Source organism: Necator americanus, chromosome IV (genome assembly GCF_031761385.1).
Source record: "Necator americanus strain Aroian chromosome IV, whole genome shotgun sequence".
Taxonomy (NCBI): Eukaryota; Metazoa; Nematoda; class Chromadorea; order Rhabditida; family Ancylostomatidae; genus Necator; species Necator americanus.
The window spans coordinates 25,203,548-25,215,655 of NC_087374.1; the positions used below are offsets into that span (position 1 = coordinate 25,203,548).

The following is a 12,108-nucleotide window of genomic DNA, read 5'->3' on the forward strand; positions in this document are numbered from 1 at the left end:
TTGAGGGGCTCGTCGGCAGATTGTGTCAAAGCTGATGGCGAGCGATTCTCGTCGTGATGTTCTCAACGCTATCGATAATGCCGATGATTAGTGGTCGCAGCCTGAAAGTGGTTTTAAGACTGCTGCTGGTAAAGGGTAACAAAGTGTCAGAGCCAGCGTATCACGAAACTGATGGTGTTGAGGTCTCTGTGAGCAAATATAAAATTCGGGACGTAGCTTAGGATTATGAGCATAGCCTATCTCAATTCCCCCTAATCATTCAAAAAAAAAATGGCGTTGAAACCGTCTTAGTTACCTTCAAGGTACGTTAGAACGCGCCACTCTTGTACGTGTTCTGGCTCCCTTTTTATTGGTTTTACCCGTGGAGACCTCATTGACTCCCGACCGCTCTCTCGTGGATGCGGCGTGTGCAGAAAGCTAGCGTGTTCACATGTACCTCGAAGGAAAAAAACACCTTTTCCCAGGCCATTTTTCAGGACGACTTATTTTAGCCTCGGCGTCATCAGATTCGTTTTTCTGGAGGCGATCTAGTTGTGCTGATCTACCAAGCATGCGGAAATCTATAGCAGATCAATGTGCTCATGTTTTTAGGGGTGGGTTTTCATTCAGAAAGGCGCAGTTGGTTTTTTTCGGTATCAATACATGCACACGTTTCGAAGTGGTGTTTCTAAACTTCATTTGTTCCTTAGAGGTAAAATGTTGAGGGTGACGGGGGCACTCAGTGGCGCCCTTATTTCTGGATGAAATTACTAAATCAATCGGAACTCTAAGGCCTAAGCATTAGCCTTAGAGGATCTATTACTTCTAAACTGAAATGTTAACAGGAATAAGTAAGATAGAGCGTTGAGAAACAAGGGAGCGACTGAGTGTCTCCCGTTCCTCTCCCCAACTACACTTTCCCTTTCTCTGGCACCTTAGCTGTCGCGTTTTGTCTCTGCTTCCTCCTCACGTAACAAGATTTAAAATAAAAGAAGCAGCAACTTACACATCGCCGTTGTTGGATCTCCTCGCCACTTCTAAAGCTTCCATAGCTAATTGCTTCGTCATATCGTTCATTTGACGTATATATCTCATCGATGCAACCATCTCCTTTTGGCCTCCGTCTTCAGCTGTCTAAACTGTTGCATTAACTCGCATATTGTGCAGGAAGCAATGGATGTACGCCTTACTGTATACGTTGGAGGAGGCGCTGCTACCTCGACCTCGATGGGCTCGCTTGAAATTTGGCCAGTTTTCCGGTACCTGTCAATTACAGTAAGCATACGTTTCTTCGGTCCATATGCAATACCCATCTCCTCGAAGTCCTGTGAAAGTATGCGGTTTTGACGCAAACCTCCGCAACGTAGAATAAATCCACACCTTTTCGGTCAGATCAAAGAACAGATCTAAATCGATGTTCTCCGCTTTGAACTTATCAACAAGGCGAAGGAGATTCATCTCCTCTAATAGTGCTTCCAACGTCCGAGGTCGCCTGGAGGTTCGCGGAGCTTCTGCATCGGAAAATGAGTGATTGGACCGCTAAATACGAGCGTAAGAAAGGTGTTCACCTGGGGTGAATCCTGGATTTCCTCGACGCTGCATGTGTTCATCAATAAGCTGTTGGATTTTTGGCGTTTCCCCAGCCAAAGCATGGCCATCTTCACCGCGTACATTCTTGATAAATGGATCTCCACCCTAAAACGCCGGTTTTATTATGCTTCTTGCGCTTTCTGAACTATTGTAATGAATGGTACATCACTATTCACTTAGCGAATACACAATGATGATATAAAGTAAACACACGTATTCAAGAAGGCTACATGTGGTTAGTTCATGTCCGCTAACGCATGCCTCCAGAAGAGGAGTCATTCCCTCAGAATCAGCAGCATTTGGATCTGCTCCCGCTTGCAGCAGCGCGTCCGCAACCTAAAAGTACCCGAGGAAAAGCCATTCGAGCATTTATGCTTGGGAAATGTTTAGAACGCAATGCTAAGAAAAATGTTCGATGTTTTGCTCTTCATACTGCCATAGTCTGATCAAAACGACATAAAGCAGTTGTGTAAGCGGAGTGCAACGAAGCGAAGCAGCGCAGTGGAGACTACGGTTGGAGTGGAGCTGCAACCATCGCGAATTGCAGTGAAGAGGTGGTGCTAGCAAGGGTCCCACCACGATCCTAGCTGTCACGCTCCACCGCGCCACTTCGGGCGCAGCCGCAACTGCACAGTGTTTCGTCGCCTTACGTGTTTACGTTTTATACGTGAGGTTCGCGTCGTGGTTTGCAAGTATCGCAGCGGAAACCCTAAATGCAGAGGTGTGGGGAGTTTTTTGTCGGGTAATCTCACAAATAATCCGCTTTATGCCGTTTGGTCATAGCAGTTATGTGGGTCTGAAGTGTGACTTCGTAGGGTAAATTGGTGTTTCGAGCGCTCTTGATTACTCTGACTCCTGAACCTGTCGGCACTGTTTCCTGCTTGCAAGCTGCACTCCAAACCCTACCTACAGAAACCCATCATGGAAAGTTGCACTGAACGTTGCCTTGTAAGTATCATTATGGTCAAGAAGTAATTATTGCGTTTATTGTTGAAATGAGTTACAAACCACGTTTTGGCTACAACTGCATGCATAATGTAGAGCTTGACGATCCTTGGTGTCGGCTCGATTAACGCTGGCGCCTTGCTCAAGTAGAAGACGAACTACCTGGAAATTGAAGTAGACCATATAAGTCACGACCTGATGCAAGATTTTCATGTGGAACAACTTTCGCACTCACTTGCAAATTGCCACAAGACGCTGCCATCATCAGTGGTGTTTGTCCTCTCCGATTACAGTCATCTATCTGAAAGTTCCAGACTAATTTCCCGATGCACCCTTTATACCATTGAAGTCTGTTCACTATTTCCTACAAGTTTTCTTTAAAATTTTCTTAAAAACTTCTTCCCAGACTTTCTTGGAAACTTCCCAAACTTTTTCAGGAAATTTTACTCTTAACTCTCATTTGGGAGCCTGATAAACTCACTATCAGCACCGATATACTCAATACAAATTGATCACATATCTCTCTGGATGACACAACGGCGAAAAATCTCCGATCTTCCGGCTCGCAAGTAGCTTTCATGCATGTGTGAAATTGTAATTCAATTCCTTTTGATTCTCTTTTTTCATGGCTCATTTGTGTGCAACTGAATAAACGAATAAACTAATGAACCTTTATTTTGGTAAAGTATTGTGTCAAAAAAGGTGCGCTCAGAAAATTGCAGAAACTTTGCACCTTTTATATGTTTTTTTTTGTACATTATTTATTATCCATGTTTACTTTTGCTAACTAGATGCGTCATCAATTGAAAACCTCGTAGCCAAACTAAGTGCATAGCTTAATTTTCAAATGTCTAAGAAGAGGAAAGATGACAAAAAATAGTAATTAAGAACACGATATTTTTCTTTTTTTCAGGACGTTCTCATCAACTTACCAAAAACTTTCCTACTGGGAAGTGACCAATTCTAGCCCAATATACTTGTTGCCTTCTTGAAGGCATCACTCCACGAATCTGGAGTGGTAGGGGTTTTAAGTGTGTTACGCCTATACAGAGTCGCAGATTGTGGGAAAGAGGGTGATTCCATCCACGTCTCCCTAATTGCCGTAAAAAACGGCCCGAAAGAGGCGGCGCGTGCACGAGGCTGGCGCGCTCCAATAGATCTCACTGTAGAAAGTAGCCCCTCGGAACGCTTGAACCCGCATCCTCCGGGCCGTTTTTTTACGGCGATTAAGAAGAAATGAGTGGGATCCCACCCGTTCCTGCAATCTACGATTCCGTTTAGTCTTTGGCCACCGGAAATGCATATCACATCAGATTCGTGAGGTGATCCCTCTAAACCTAAACTACCAGAAAAAAAAAACTCACTCGATCAGGTTTAAACCATGTTAAAAGCAGCCTCTGAAGAAATGGAGGCATTATCACTTCACATACATCATAGATGAAGTCTTCGCTTAAGTTGATGAGAACATCACCTGCTGAATGTTTCAGATTTTCTTATGAGGCAAGCCGACACACCTTTGCTCCCGCTTCGACGAGTATTTTACATACATTGTGGTGACCAAGATAGGCGGCGTAGAGCAGTGGAGCCCAGTCGGAAAGATTCTTCTCATTTGGATCGAATTTTTTGCTCGCAATTAACGTCTGCAAGTGAAAATTGAAAATTCACAAATTTCCAAAACAAGAACGCAGACAGATGTCGTTGTTACTTGTATGACGTTCGCATCCCCGATGCTGGCAGCTGTGTGCGCGTCCATACGGAAGTTGTCCTCTTTGTGCAGAGGAGGCATAGGTTTCCTCAGTATCTCTGCTGCTAAACCACCACCCTCACTGGACCTCTCTCCGGAAACGTAAGCGACACCAGGACGAGCCGCAGAGAAACGTACCCGTACTGACATCCTAAAAACACAAAATAGAAGCTTTTTGCAAGGAAATAAGACGATTCCCAGCACTCTTCGATGACGAAAGTATTTCTAAAGACGCCGATTTCAAAGGATTTTTTTAGATTTGAGAAGAGTTTTAGAGAAGGTGTGTTCGAGCATAAATTCACACGAAACAAAAATAGGCAGACACTTCCATCTTTCCTTTTTTGCCACAGTGAATAACAGACTCTGCTGGATTTTCTCTGTGGATGTAGAAGGAACGACTATGTTTTAATTATTAAACAACAAGAAATCATTCGACTAGGGCAGCTAGTGTTCGAAAAAAGAGAACTTCTAAAAGGGCCAAAATATGAACTTTGTAGGCAATTTTGTTCAGTCTACATAGTCTTTGCAGCTTAATCACTTTCACTGCCTCACACAAACCGTCCTCCTCCCTAGGACTTGCTTCAGCTAAACCTTCATCTTTCGAAAACATGAGTATCATTCACATGAATACATGATCCGAGCAAAACGCATCGATTTGTGGTGTAAAAGTACGGTAGAGGTGGCGTAAAACGCCTGTCTGCTTTCAACCGTTCGCAGGCCAGTGCGCTTTCTTCCAGGCCAGTGAAGTCAAGTGATAGTCCTGGCGTTTCATCGTCTGCCGTGGGCCATGGGAAGCACAGTGGAATGGGATCACGAAGTTTTTTAATCGAAAATGTAGTATGTTGAGCGTTGAAGTTGTTAGCGATTATTCAACGTGGAGAACGCACAGCAAAATAAGATGTCCAAAACGTTAAATACCTATTGAAAGAGAATTTCTCAACCCACAAGGTTTTATTACCTAATTTTTTAAAAAGTTTTAGCAGCTCTTTTTTCAGACCAATAAGGCAGCATGTCACGATAATAACGATAGCGGGTTCTCTGTAGGAGAACACAGAGCTCGGGTTGTAGATCACAAGTATGAAGATTATCCCGCTCAATTCCCCTTCCTGAAAAACGGCATGAGAAACGGCGTTTTGCGTCCACGAGCGACCGGTCGAGGATCAATGAGGTTTCTCACCAACCCATTCAAGCAAAACCAATGAATGGGGGGTTACTGAGAGAACCGGAACGTATACATATAGATGAGCGTCCTCACGTTCCTTGTTGGAACTAAAATTGTTCCCACGCCGCTTTTTGCGACGACTAGAGAGACATGATCGAAACCACCCCGGATCTCGCAATCCACTACCGCATCTTTAGGTTTTCCTGCGGGCTCCCCCAAGCGTGTGATTCGTGGCATGCTGCTTTCAATCGAGACGATAAGGTCGCTGAAGCTGAATTGCTGTTGTGAATGGAGAAAGATTATGCTCCAAGATCCAACACTCTTTGTCTCCGCGCTTCAAAGTTGGGAATTTTGACCTCTAAAGTTATCACTCACTGGTCGGTCACAGTCTCCACTGTTGTTTTTCCCATCGCTTCCAAAAATTTTCTCCCATTCTTCAATGGTTTTCCTATGCAGCCTACTGTTTTTTTTTTCAATGCTTTCCTTCGTTTGTTCTCATGTTTTTCATTCCCTTCCCAATTCTTTCTCTTTGTCAAAATTTTCATTCGACGCCCTTCATGCAAAACACAAACCTTGGATGCAGCTTCAGGGGTCTAATCACCTCGATTGTAAGGACCTTAAGTTTTCGAAAATGCTCCAATTTGTCTGTTTGCACATTTTAATGATTTGGAAGAACGAGAATCAACAAGTTCAAAAAGTCTGATTACGGCCTTCTTATAGAGTTAAAATTTCTCTGTTGATCGACATGTGATATTTTTGAACTACTTTATGATTCTATATGGATTTTTTACTTTGAAAAGAGAACACTCACGAATTATTCCTCAACCCAAAAACTCAACGATCTCTCAAGAATTTATGGCTATGTAGCAAACGAGAAGCTCGCAGTGTTTTGAAGTACTTTTCTCGCTTGCCGGTCTTCAATCACTTTTCTCCCATAGCGAAAAATAAATGAGAACCTGTTTTCAGCAAGATTCTTGTAAAGCATGAAAATGTTTTGCGAGAATTCATTGATCACCACCTAACAATTCTGAGTTCGAGACATTCGCAGTGGAAAGGTTTCCAAACACTCAAGGGCATATACTCTCCATGGCTGGGGATCGGAAACCAAATCAATTTTTTTGAGGTTTTGTAACAAGTTTCTCTGAGGCTCAGAGTACAGAAGTTTCTAGCGTATATCAAGACATAGCGTATATATAATGGAGAAATTTAGAAGAATAAACTCAAACAAAGTCAGTCAGACGTCTCTGTCTTTGATAAGTGCAGTTTGAAGCTGAGCTAGTTCTGCCTTAGACAGTCAGACTTCAAACAGACCTGATTAGCAAGTAGAACCCTCAGTTAAGGTTTGGTCCTGTTAGAAAAGCATCAGCGAACAATACAATCACGATTAAGTGATCGGCTTTGGCGTTCCTCATAAATACGAACTGTATCCACCGCTCAAGAGCGTAATTTTACCCATCACGTTATCGAACACAAATCGCCGTTATCATTAATGAACAAGGACAAAATCCAAGATAACGCTGTGAGCCCACTAGATTGGACGGTGCACTATCGGATTGCGAAAATCCAGATCTATCCGACACTGAACGTAAAACTAACTCTAGCTTCTACTCTCGTCTAGATTAATTCTCGTCCACGAATTACTAAATTCTAACGAGAGAACAAAAAAAAATAGCAGGAGACCTTGGAAAACAACACATCTCAAAAATTGTCGCATTCATAGTTCATCAGTTAGGCTCCCGCTGATTGGGAATGGTATTCTATTCGTCGCGTAACTAAACACGCAACGCCATCTTAAAACCTTAGCGGTTCAGATATCTCCAACTGCACACTGTATGATGCTATTTATTTTGTTGCGCATTACAAGTATGATCACTACGAGTGAAACAAACAAATAATTAATTATGTAGCGAATCTTATCCAGTACCTATCAAAAGATGCGCGTTTCGAGGTGCAAACACATCACGGTGGGCACAGCACATTGAGCTCGCAATCTCAAACCACAGCCGCATGGTTTTCGTTTCAAGAATCGATAATGAGAAGGGAACTTTCATATCTTAAGTCAAATGTGAAACACCAAGCGGTTAACTTGCTGCTACTCAAAGTCCTCAAAGAAAGTCCCAGAAAAGGAATCCTGCCCGGAAAACAAGATGAGGCAAAAGAAGTGAGACGTCATAAGAACAAATTGTAAGATTCAGCTGACAAATTAATGTATAAGTGTGTGAGAAATAGGCAATAAGAGACAGCGAATCAATAGACGACATCGGCACAACCTGTTTCTTCAGCGCCGATATCGTAGGAACGATAGCGACGAACGTGATCACGATAACTGTCCTTCTTTACAACGCCATTAACTGAAAGCATCATACACTCACTAGTCAACAACTGAAATAGCAATGACTTCATGATACAAATGCAAAACTCAGGAACAACTTTTTTATCTGAGCAGTAACACTGAGGTAACAATTACCCAAACGATAGAATCTTGTCACCACAACAACAACAGGCTACTGCGAATCGCAGCTCAAGTAACATATACTCGTTGCTTCTAGCAATAAAATGTGAAACGAGCGCACGCAGAAAAGCAGTATAGTTATGAAAATCTCCGCCCAAGAGCACAGATGACCAGCATCAACACCGAACATTTCAATTAATTTTAAAAAAAAAGCAGCCACGTATAGCTGCGCTGACGATACGATCCAACCAAAGTTCAACATGATCCTTCTTCCTTTTTGTTCTTTACCATTTGCACAAGATATTTAAAACGACGTATACACGCTTTTTTCGTTTTTGTCCCAACTGCCGTCGAAATCTGAAAAACGAGTAACAATACAAAAAAGTTTGAAGAGAGAAGTTCTAGAAGCCTCAGGATAATGGGTCTTCCGAAGCAATTCTGAAGTGATTATGGCTCAGAGACCAGTTTGTGGCACAGTAAAGAAAAAAAGTCTTACAAATTCAAAACTCGGGTACACCAGGCTGATCAGATTTTAAACCCATACGGTTCAGTTCCCGTTGCGTACTTCTATTTGATTATTTTATAGATGCAAAGAGTTGTCCTGCCGGATAAATTGATCAGTTCGGTGTTTTTGTTTTAACCACACAACTTCTGATCAGTAAGAACCAAAAAAATCATAAGCCAATACCAGCAAAAAGACAAAGTTGACTCGCTGGTTATAGACCGAAAACCCATACCTTATCCCATCGCTCCGGATCAGAAGCCGGATACGTTTTGATTGCTTTTTCAAGCAATTTCTGTTCAGTGAGAGTCCAAGTATCCTCATCTGGCAGTGAAGTCCCCAACATGTTTTGAGTGGTCACTGGTAGTTTAACATTCATAGATTGCACCGCTTTGCACTGGAAAGACATAGCCATTCTCAGAATGGTAAGGAAAATCACTTAGGCAAAACATTCATAAGAAGAAATATCCTAAGACATCTAAAGACCTGCCTTGTTGGAAAAGACAAGTTGTTGGATAAGTTGACAAATGTGACAGTAAATATAGGAACGTTTTCTTTGTTCAATAAATGTACCTACCTGTTTTATAATTTGTTTTTCATTTTTCGGGGGAGTAGATTTGTCTTTGCGATGCTCGTTTATGTAATCAGCTATAACATTCCACCTATCGACTGTACCCGCAGGATAGGTGTTAGATGCCTAAAAGTAGTCATTGCCACAAAAATACTGATCTGATACCAGAACTAACTACGAGCTATGGAAAATAACTGGAACCACTAGGTGTGCAGAATAACGAATGCACAATAAAGAATAAATGTATAATCGGGTCAAAGCGACATGAATCACGAGTGTAGTTGCGGTTCCCGTACTCGGTCGAAACGGCGCAGTGGGGGCAGCAGTTGGACCCGAGTAGGGACCGTCGCAAACTGCAGCGATGAGTGGTGCCAACAAAGATTTCACAGCGCTAATAGCCGCTACGCTCCACCGAAGCGCTTCGAGAGAAGCCGCGTACGCAATTGCGTACGTGGTTCATGTCGTTTTTACCCTACTATAGATCGGAAACTCTAGGAAAAATAAGTGCAGAGTGCCAACGAAAGTGAACCTTAATTAGTAGTTGGATTTCGTCGCTCGTCCATAACACTTTGTCTGCTTCTTTCGGCCTATCTTCCGTTTTTGTCTCAGTCTTCGTAGCAGCATTTGTTTTAGTACTCTACAAGGCAACAAATTCTGTGCAGTGCATGAATATCACCAGAAATGAACCACCATCACCTCTGCTTTCGAGATGGCAGAGAGGATTTCTTCTCGGACCGTTAGTTTCTCAATAGAGTCACATAAAGCTGTCATTGCATCGACAGACAGTGACAAACAAAGCTGCAAAAAAAAAAAATTGTCCCATTAAAAGTAAAAATAAAGGAACAAACAACTGTACCCTCTCAACACGTTCCATCTCCACAAGTTTCTCTCTGGCATCTTCTGTCCAATGACCAGCAGCTTCAGCTAACTTCTTGAAACGCCTTCGCTGGGCAGCCGCAGCTTTCTTGGCAGTTTCTTTCTCCTTTCGCTCCTTTTCCTTCAACATGAACGTAAGAACATAACTCGTACGATATAAGGTAAAAGTTGTGGATAGTAGAAATCCAGTCGTTACTTACTCTCTCTTCTTTTGCAATCCGTTCTTGTTCTTCTTTAGCTTTCATCTCTGCCTCCTCTTTCGCCCTTCGTTCTTGTTCTATAGCCTCAGCCTTCTCCCGCAGTTTCCTTTGCCTTTCCTCCTTGGCTTTGTTTTTCATCTGAAGAAGATAGTCGTGTATGGCTTCCATCTCAAAACGAGTTGTGAATACCTCTTGGTCCTCTTTCTTGAACTTAGCTATTCGGGGATCCTTTGAGTAAGCCAATTCGACCAATCGCCGTATTCGCTTTGCTTCTTCTTTTCTTCGGCGTTCTCTTTCAGCCTTAAAATTGAACAGACTTGGAGCTTCAAATTCCATCTGACAACAAAAATTCTAGGAGAAACAAAGAAGCAATACTTTATTTATTTTTTCCAACTCTCTTCTTTCATAACGATCTTCACCCTTCTCCTTGTCTTCCTCATCCAAATAGGAAAATTCTCTCCAAGAAGAAAAATCGAACCAAAAGTTGTAGAAGTTCTCTACAGCCTTCCTTTCCGAATCAACATTTCCCAAGCGAGGAACAGGTTGTAAAATTGACCATCTAAATAGGATTTTGAGCCGTTACAGCATTGGAAATGGTAAAAAAATTTGTGAAGAGCAATAAATACCGTGCATTCCGTTCAAATACAGGGGCTAACTCGGAGAAAAAGTTTTCTTTGTTGATGGACTTCTCACTAGGTATGGCGTCATCAAATTTATGGTCAACAGAGTCGTAGGCTTGTCGTTTAGCTTCTGAAACGCCAAGCTGTTCGTAGGCCTAAAATGTCTGTGGTAAGAAAATATAGGAAGAAGTAGGGAAGTAGTAGCGAAAAACGTGTAAAAAATAAGTATTTACTTTTGTAATACACGTGAAATAGTCTTCACCGGCCGGAAGTGGTTCTCCTCTGTGCTTCTTTTTATCGGGGTGATATTTTAGGACCTTAGCACGATCTAAACTAAGAGGAAATAAGAGAACAGAATAAAGAAAATATCGCGAAGAAAACGAGGCTACAAAAGACAAGGGAAACATACAACAACTCCTAATTTCTGCCATAGTTGCTTTGAAGCGAAGCTTTGATAGACCCAAAACTTTGTAGTGATCCTGATTTTTCGTATCATTCGGGTCCAGTTTCATCAAGTATCGCTCATACTTTTCATCATCTACATCAAACCAAGAAGCCCTTTCATTTTCATCGATCTGAAAGAATCAAAGATAGCTGGGCTGCAGTTGAGGACTCCTAACCCCCATACTTCCGCAGTTTCTGTTTCTACAGCTTTTTTTTCTCGGGGTGTAGTGATGAGTGTCATCGTTACGACCGCGTGGGAATCGTGCCCTAGTATTGTCATAGAGCATGCATAGGTCGAAAATTCAAGATGTGTGGTGCACTTGGACAATTTAGCTAAGTTGTACGATTCATTGCGGTAGGATGTCTTGCTATCACTTGAAAGTGACTGCAGGGAACCTCAGTTCGAACTGGATAAGGTTACCGAAGGGTCCTTCCTGACCACTTCGTAACCGCAACCGCTTACTTAGTTGTAGCATGAGTGAGGGCGTTTAGCACAAATAAACTCAAGAGGAAAGGAGAAAATCGCATTTTTCCTTGTGATATTCATGCAGCAAGAGCTAATGCATATGGAATGTCACCAAATTCCTTAAAAAAAAAAAAGAAAAATACCCGTACTCACATCTTCGAGAGGGCTGTCGCAAACTTCATCCTGACTGCTCCTCCTGAGTATCGGCAAGGTACACCTACCAAGAGTGATTTGGTCACGAATCAAAGAACACTCATAAGAATGTCCTGCTGCTTCTATACGTTTCGTTCGAGGAAGAAATCCATAAACTGCCACAGCAAGCGACAACGAGTCGCCTACAGACATCTCCCTGGAAACGCCAAATATCTCGACCGTCACGAGGCATACGTACAAAAACACAAGAATTCTGAAGAGTCCAAAAAAAAAAACATCTGCAAACAACTACAAAGAAGAGCAGCACAGGAGGAAAATGAGACCTGGACAAGTATTCGAACTGATTTTTGCCATGGACGACGGCCAATTAAAGGCCACGATTGATATCGGCGCGAAGTTCTGCA

General features: G+C 42.4%; 2 protein-coding genes across 2 annotated transcripts; both read right to left on the reverse strand.

The window, feature by feature from the left end:
* Positions 1 to 25: 25 nt before the first annotated feature.
* Positions 26 to 4,408, reverse strand: RB195_002631 (uncharacterized protein; the record flags this gene model as incomplete). The annotated part of the gene is made up of 10 exons (XM_013441636.2): positions 26 to 101; positions 986 to 1,113; positions 1,170 to 1,304; positions 1,360 to 1,490; positions 1,548 to 1,674; positions 1,783 to 1,905; positions 2,578 to 2,676; positions 2,750 to 2,815; positions 4,029 to 4,154; positions 4,220 to 4,408. The coding sequence occupies 10 exons, from the start codon at positions 4,406 to 4,408 to the stop codon at positions 26 to 28; spliced, it is 1,200 nt and encodes a 399-aa protein (XP_013297090.2).
* Positions 4,409 to 7,667: 3,259 nt separating this feature from the next.
* RB195_002632 (uncharacterized protein) lies at positions 7,668 to 11,896 on the reverse strand (the record flags this gene model as incomplete). The annotated part of the gene is made up of 14 exons (XM_013441637.2): positions 7,668 to 7,802; positions 8,161 to 8,229; positions 8,610 to 8,771; positions 8,952 to 9,071; positions 9,475 to 9,582; positions 9,642 to 9,743; positions 9,802 to 9,942; positions 10,022 to 10,159; positions 10,211 to 10,321; positions 10,397 to 10,580; positions 10,648 to 10,796; positions 10,875 to 10,969; positions 11,051 to 11,216; positions 11,705 to 11,896. The coding sequence occupies 14 exons, from the start codon at positions 11,894 to 11,896 to the stop codon at positions 7,668 to 7,670; spliced, it is 1,872 nt and encodes a 623-aa protein (XP_013297091.2).
* Positions 11,897 to 12,108: the final 212 nt, after the last annotated feature.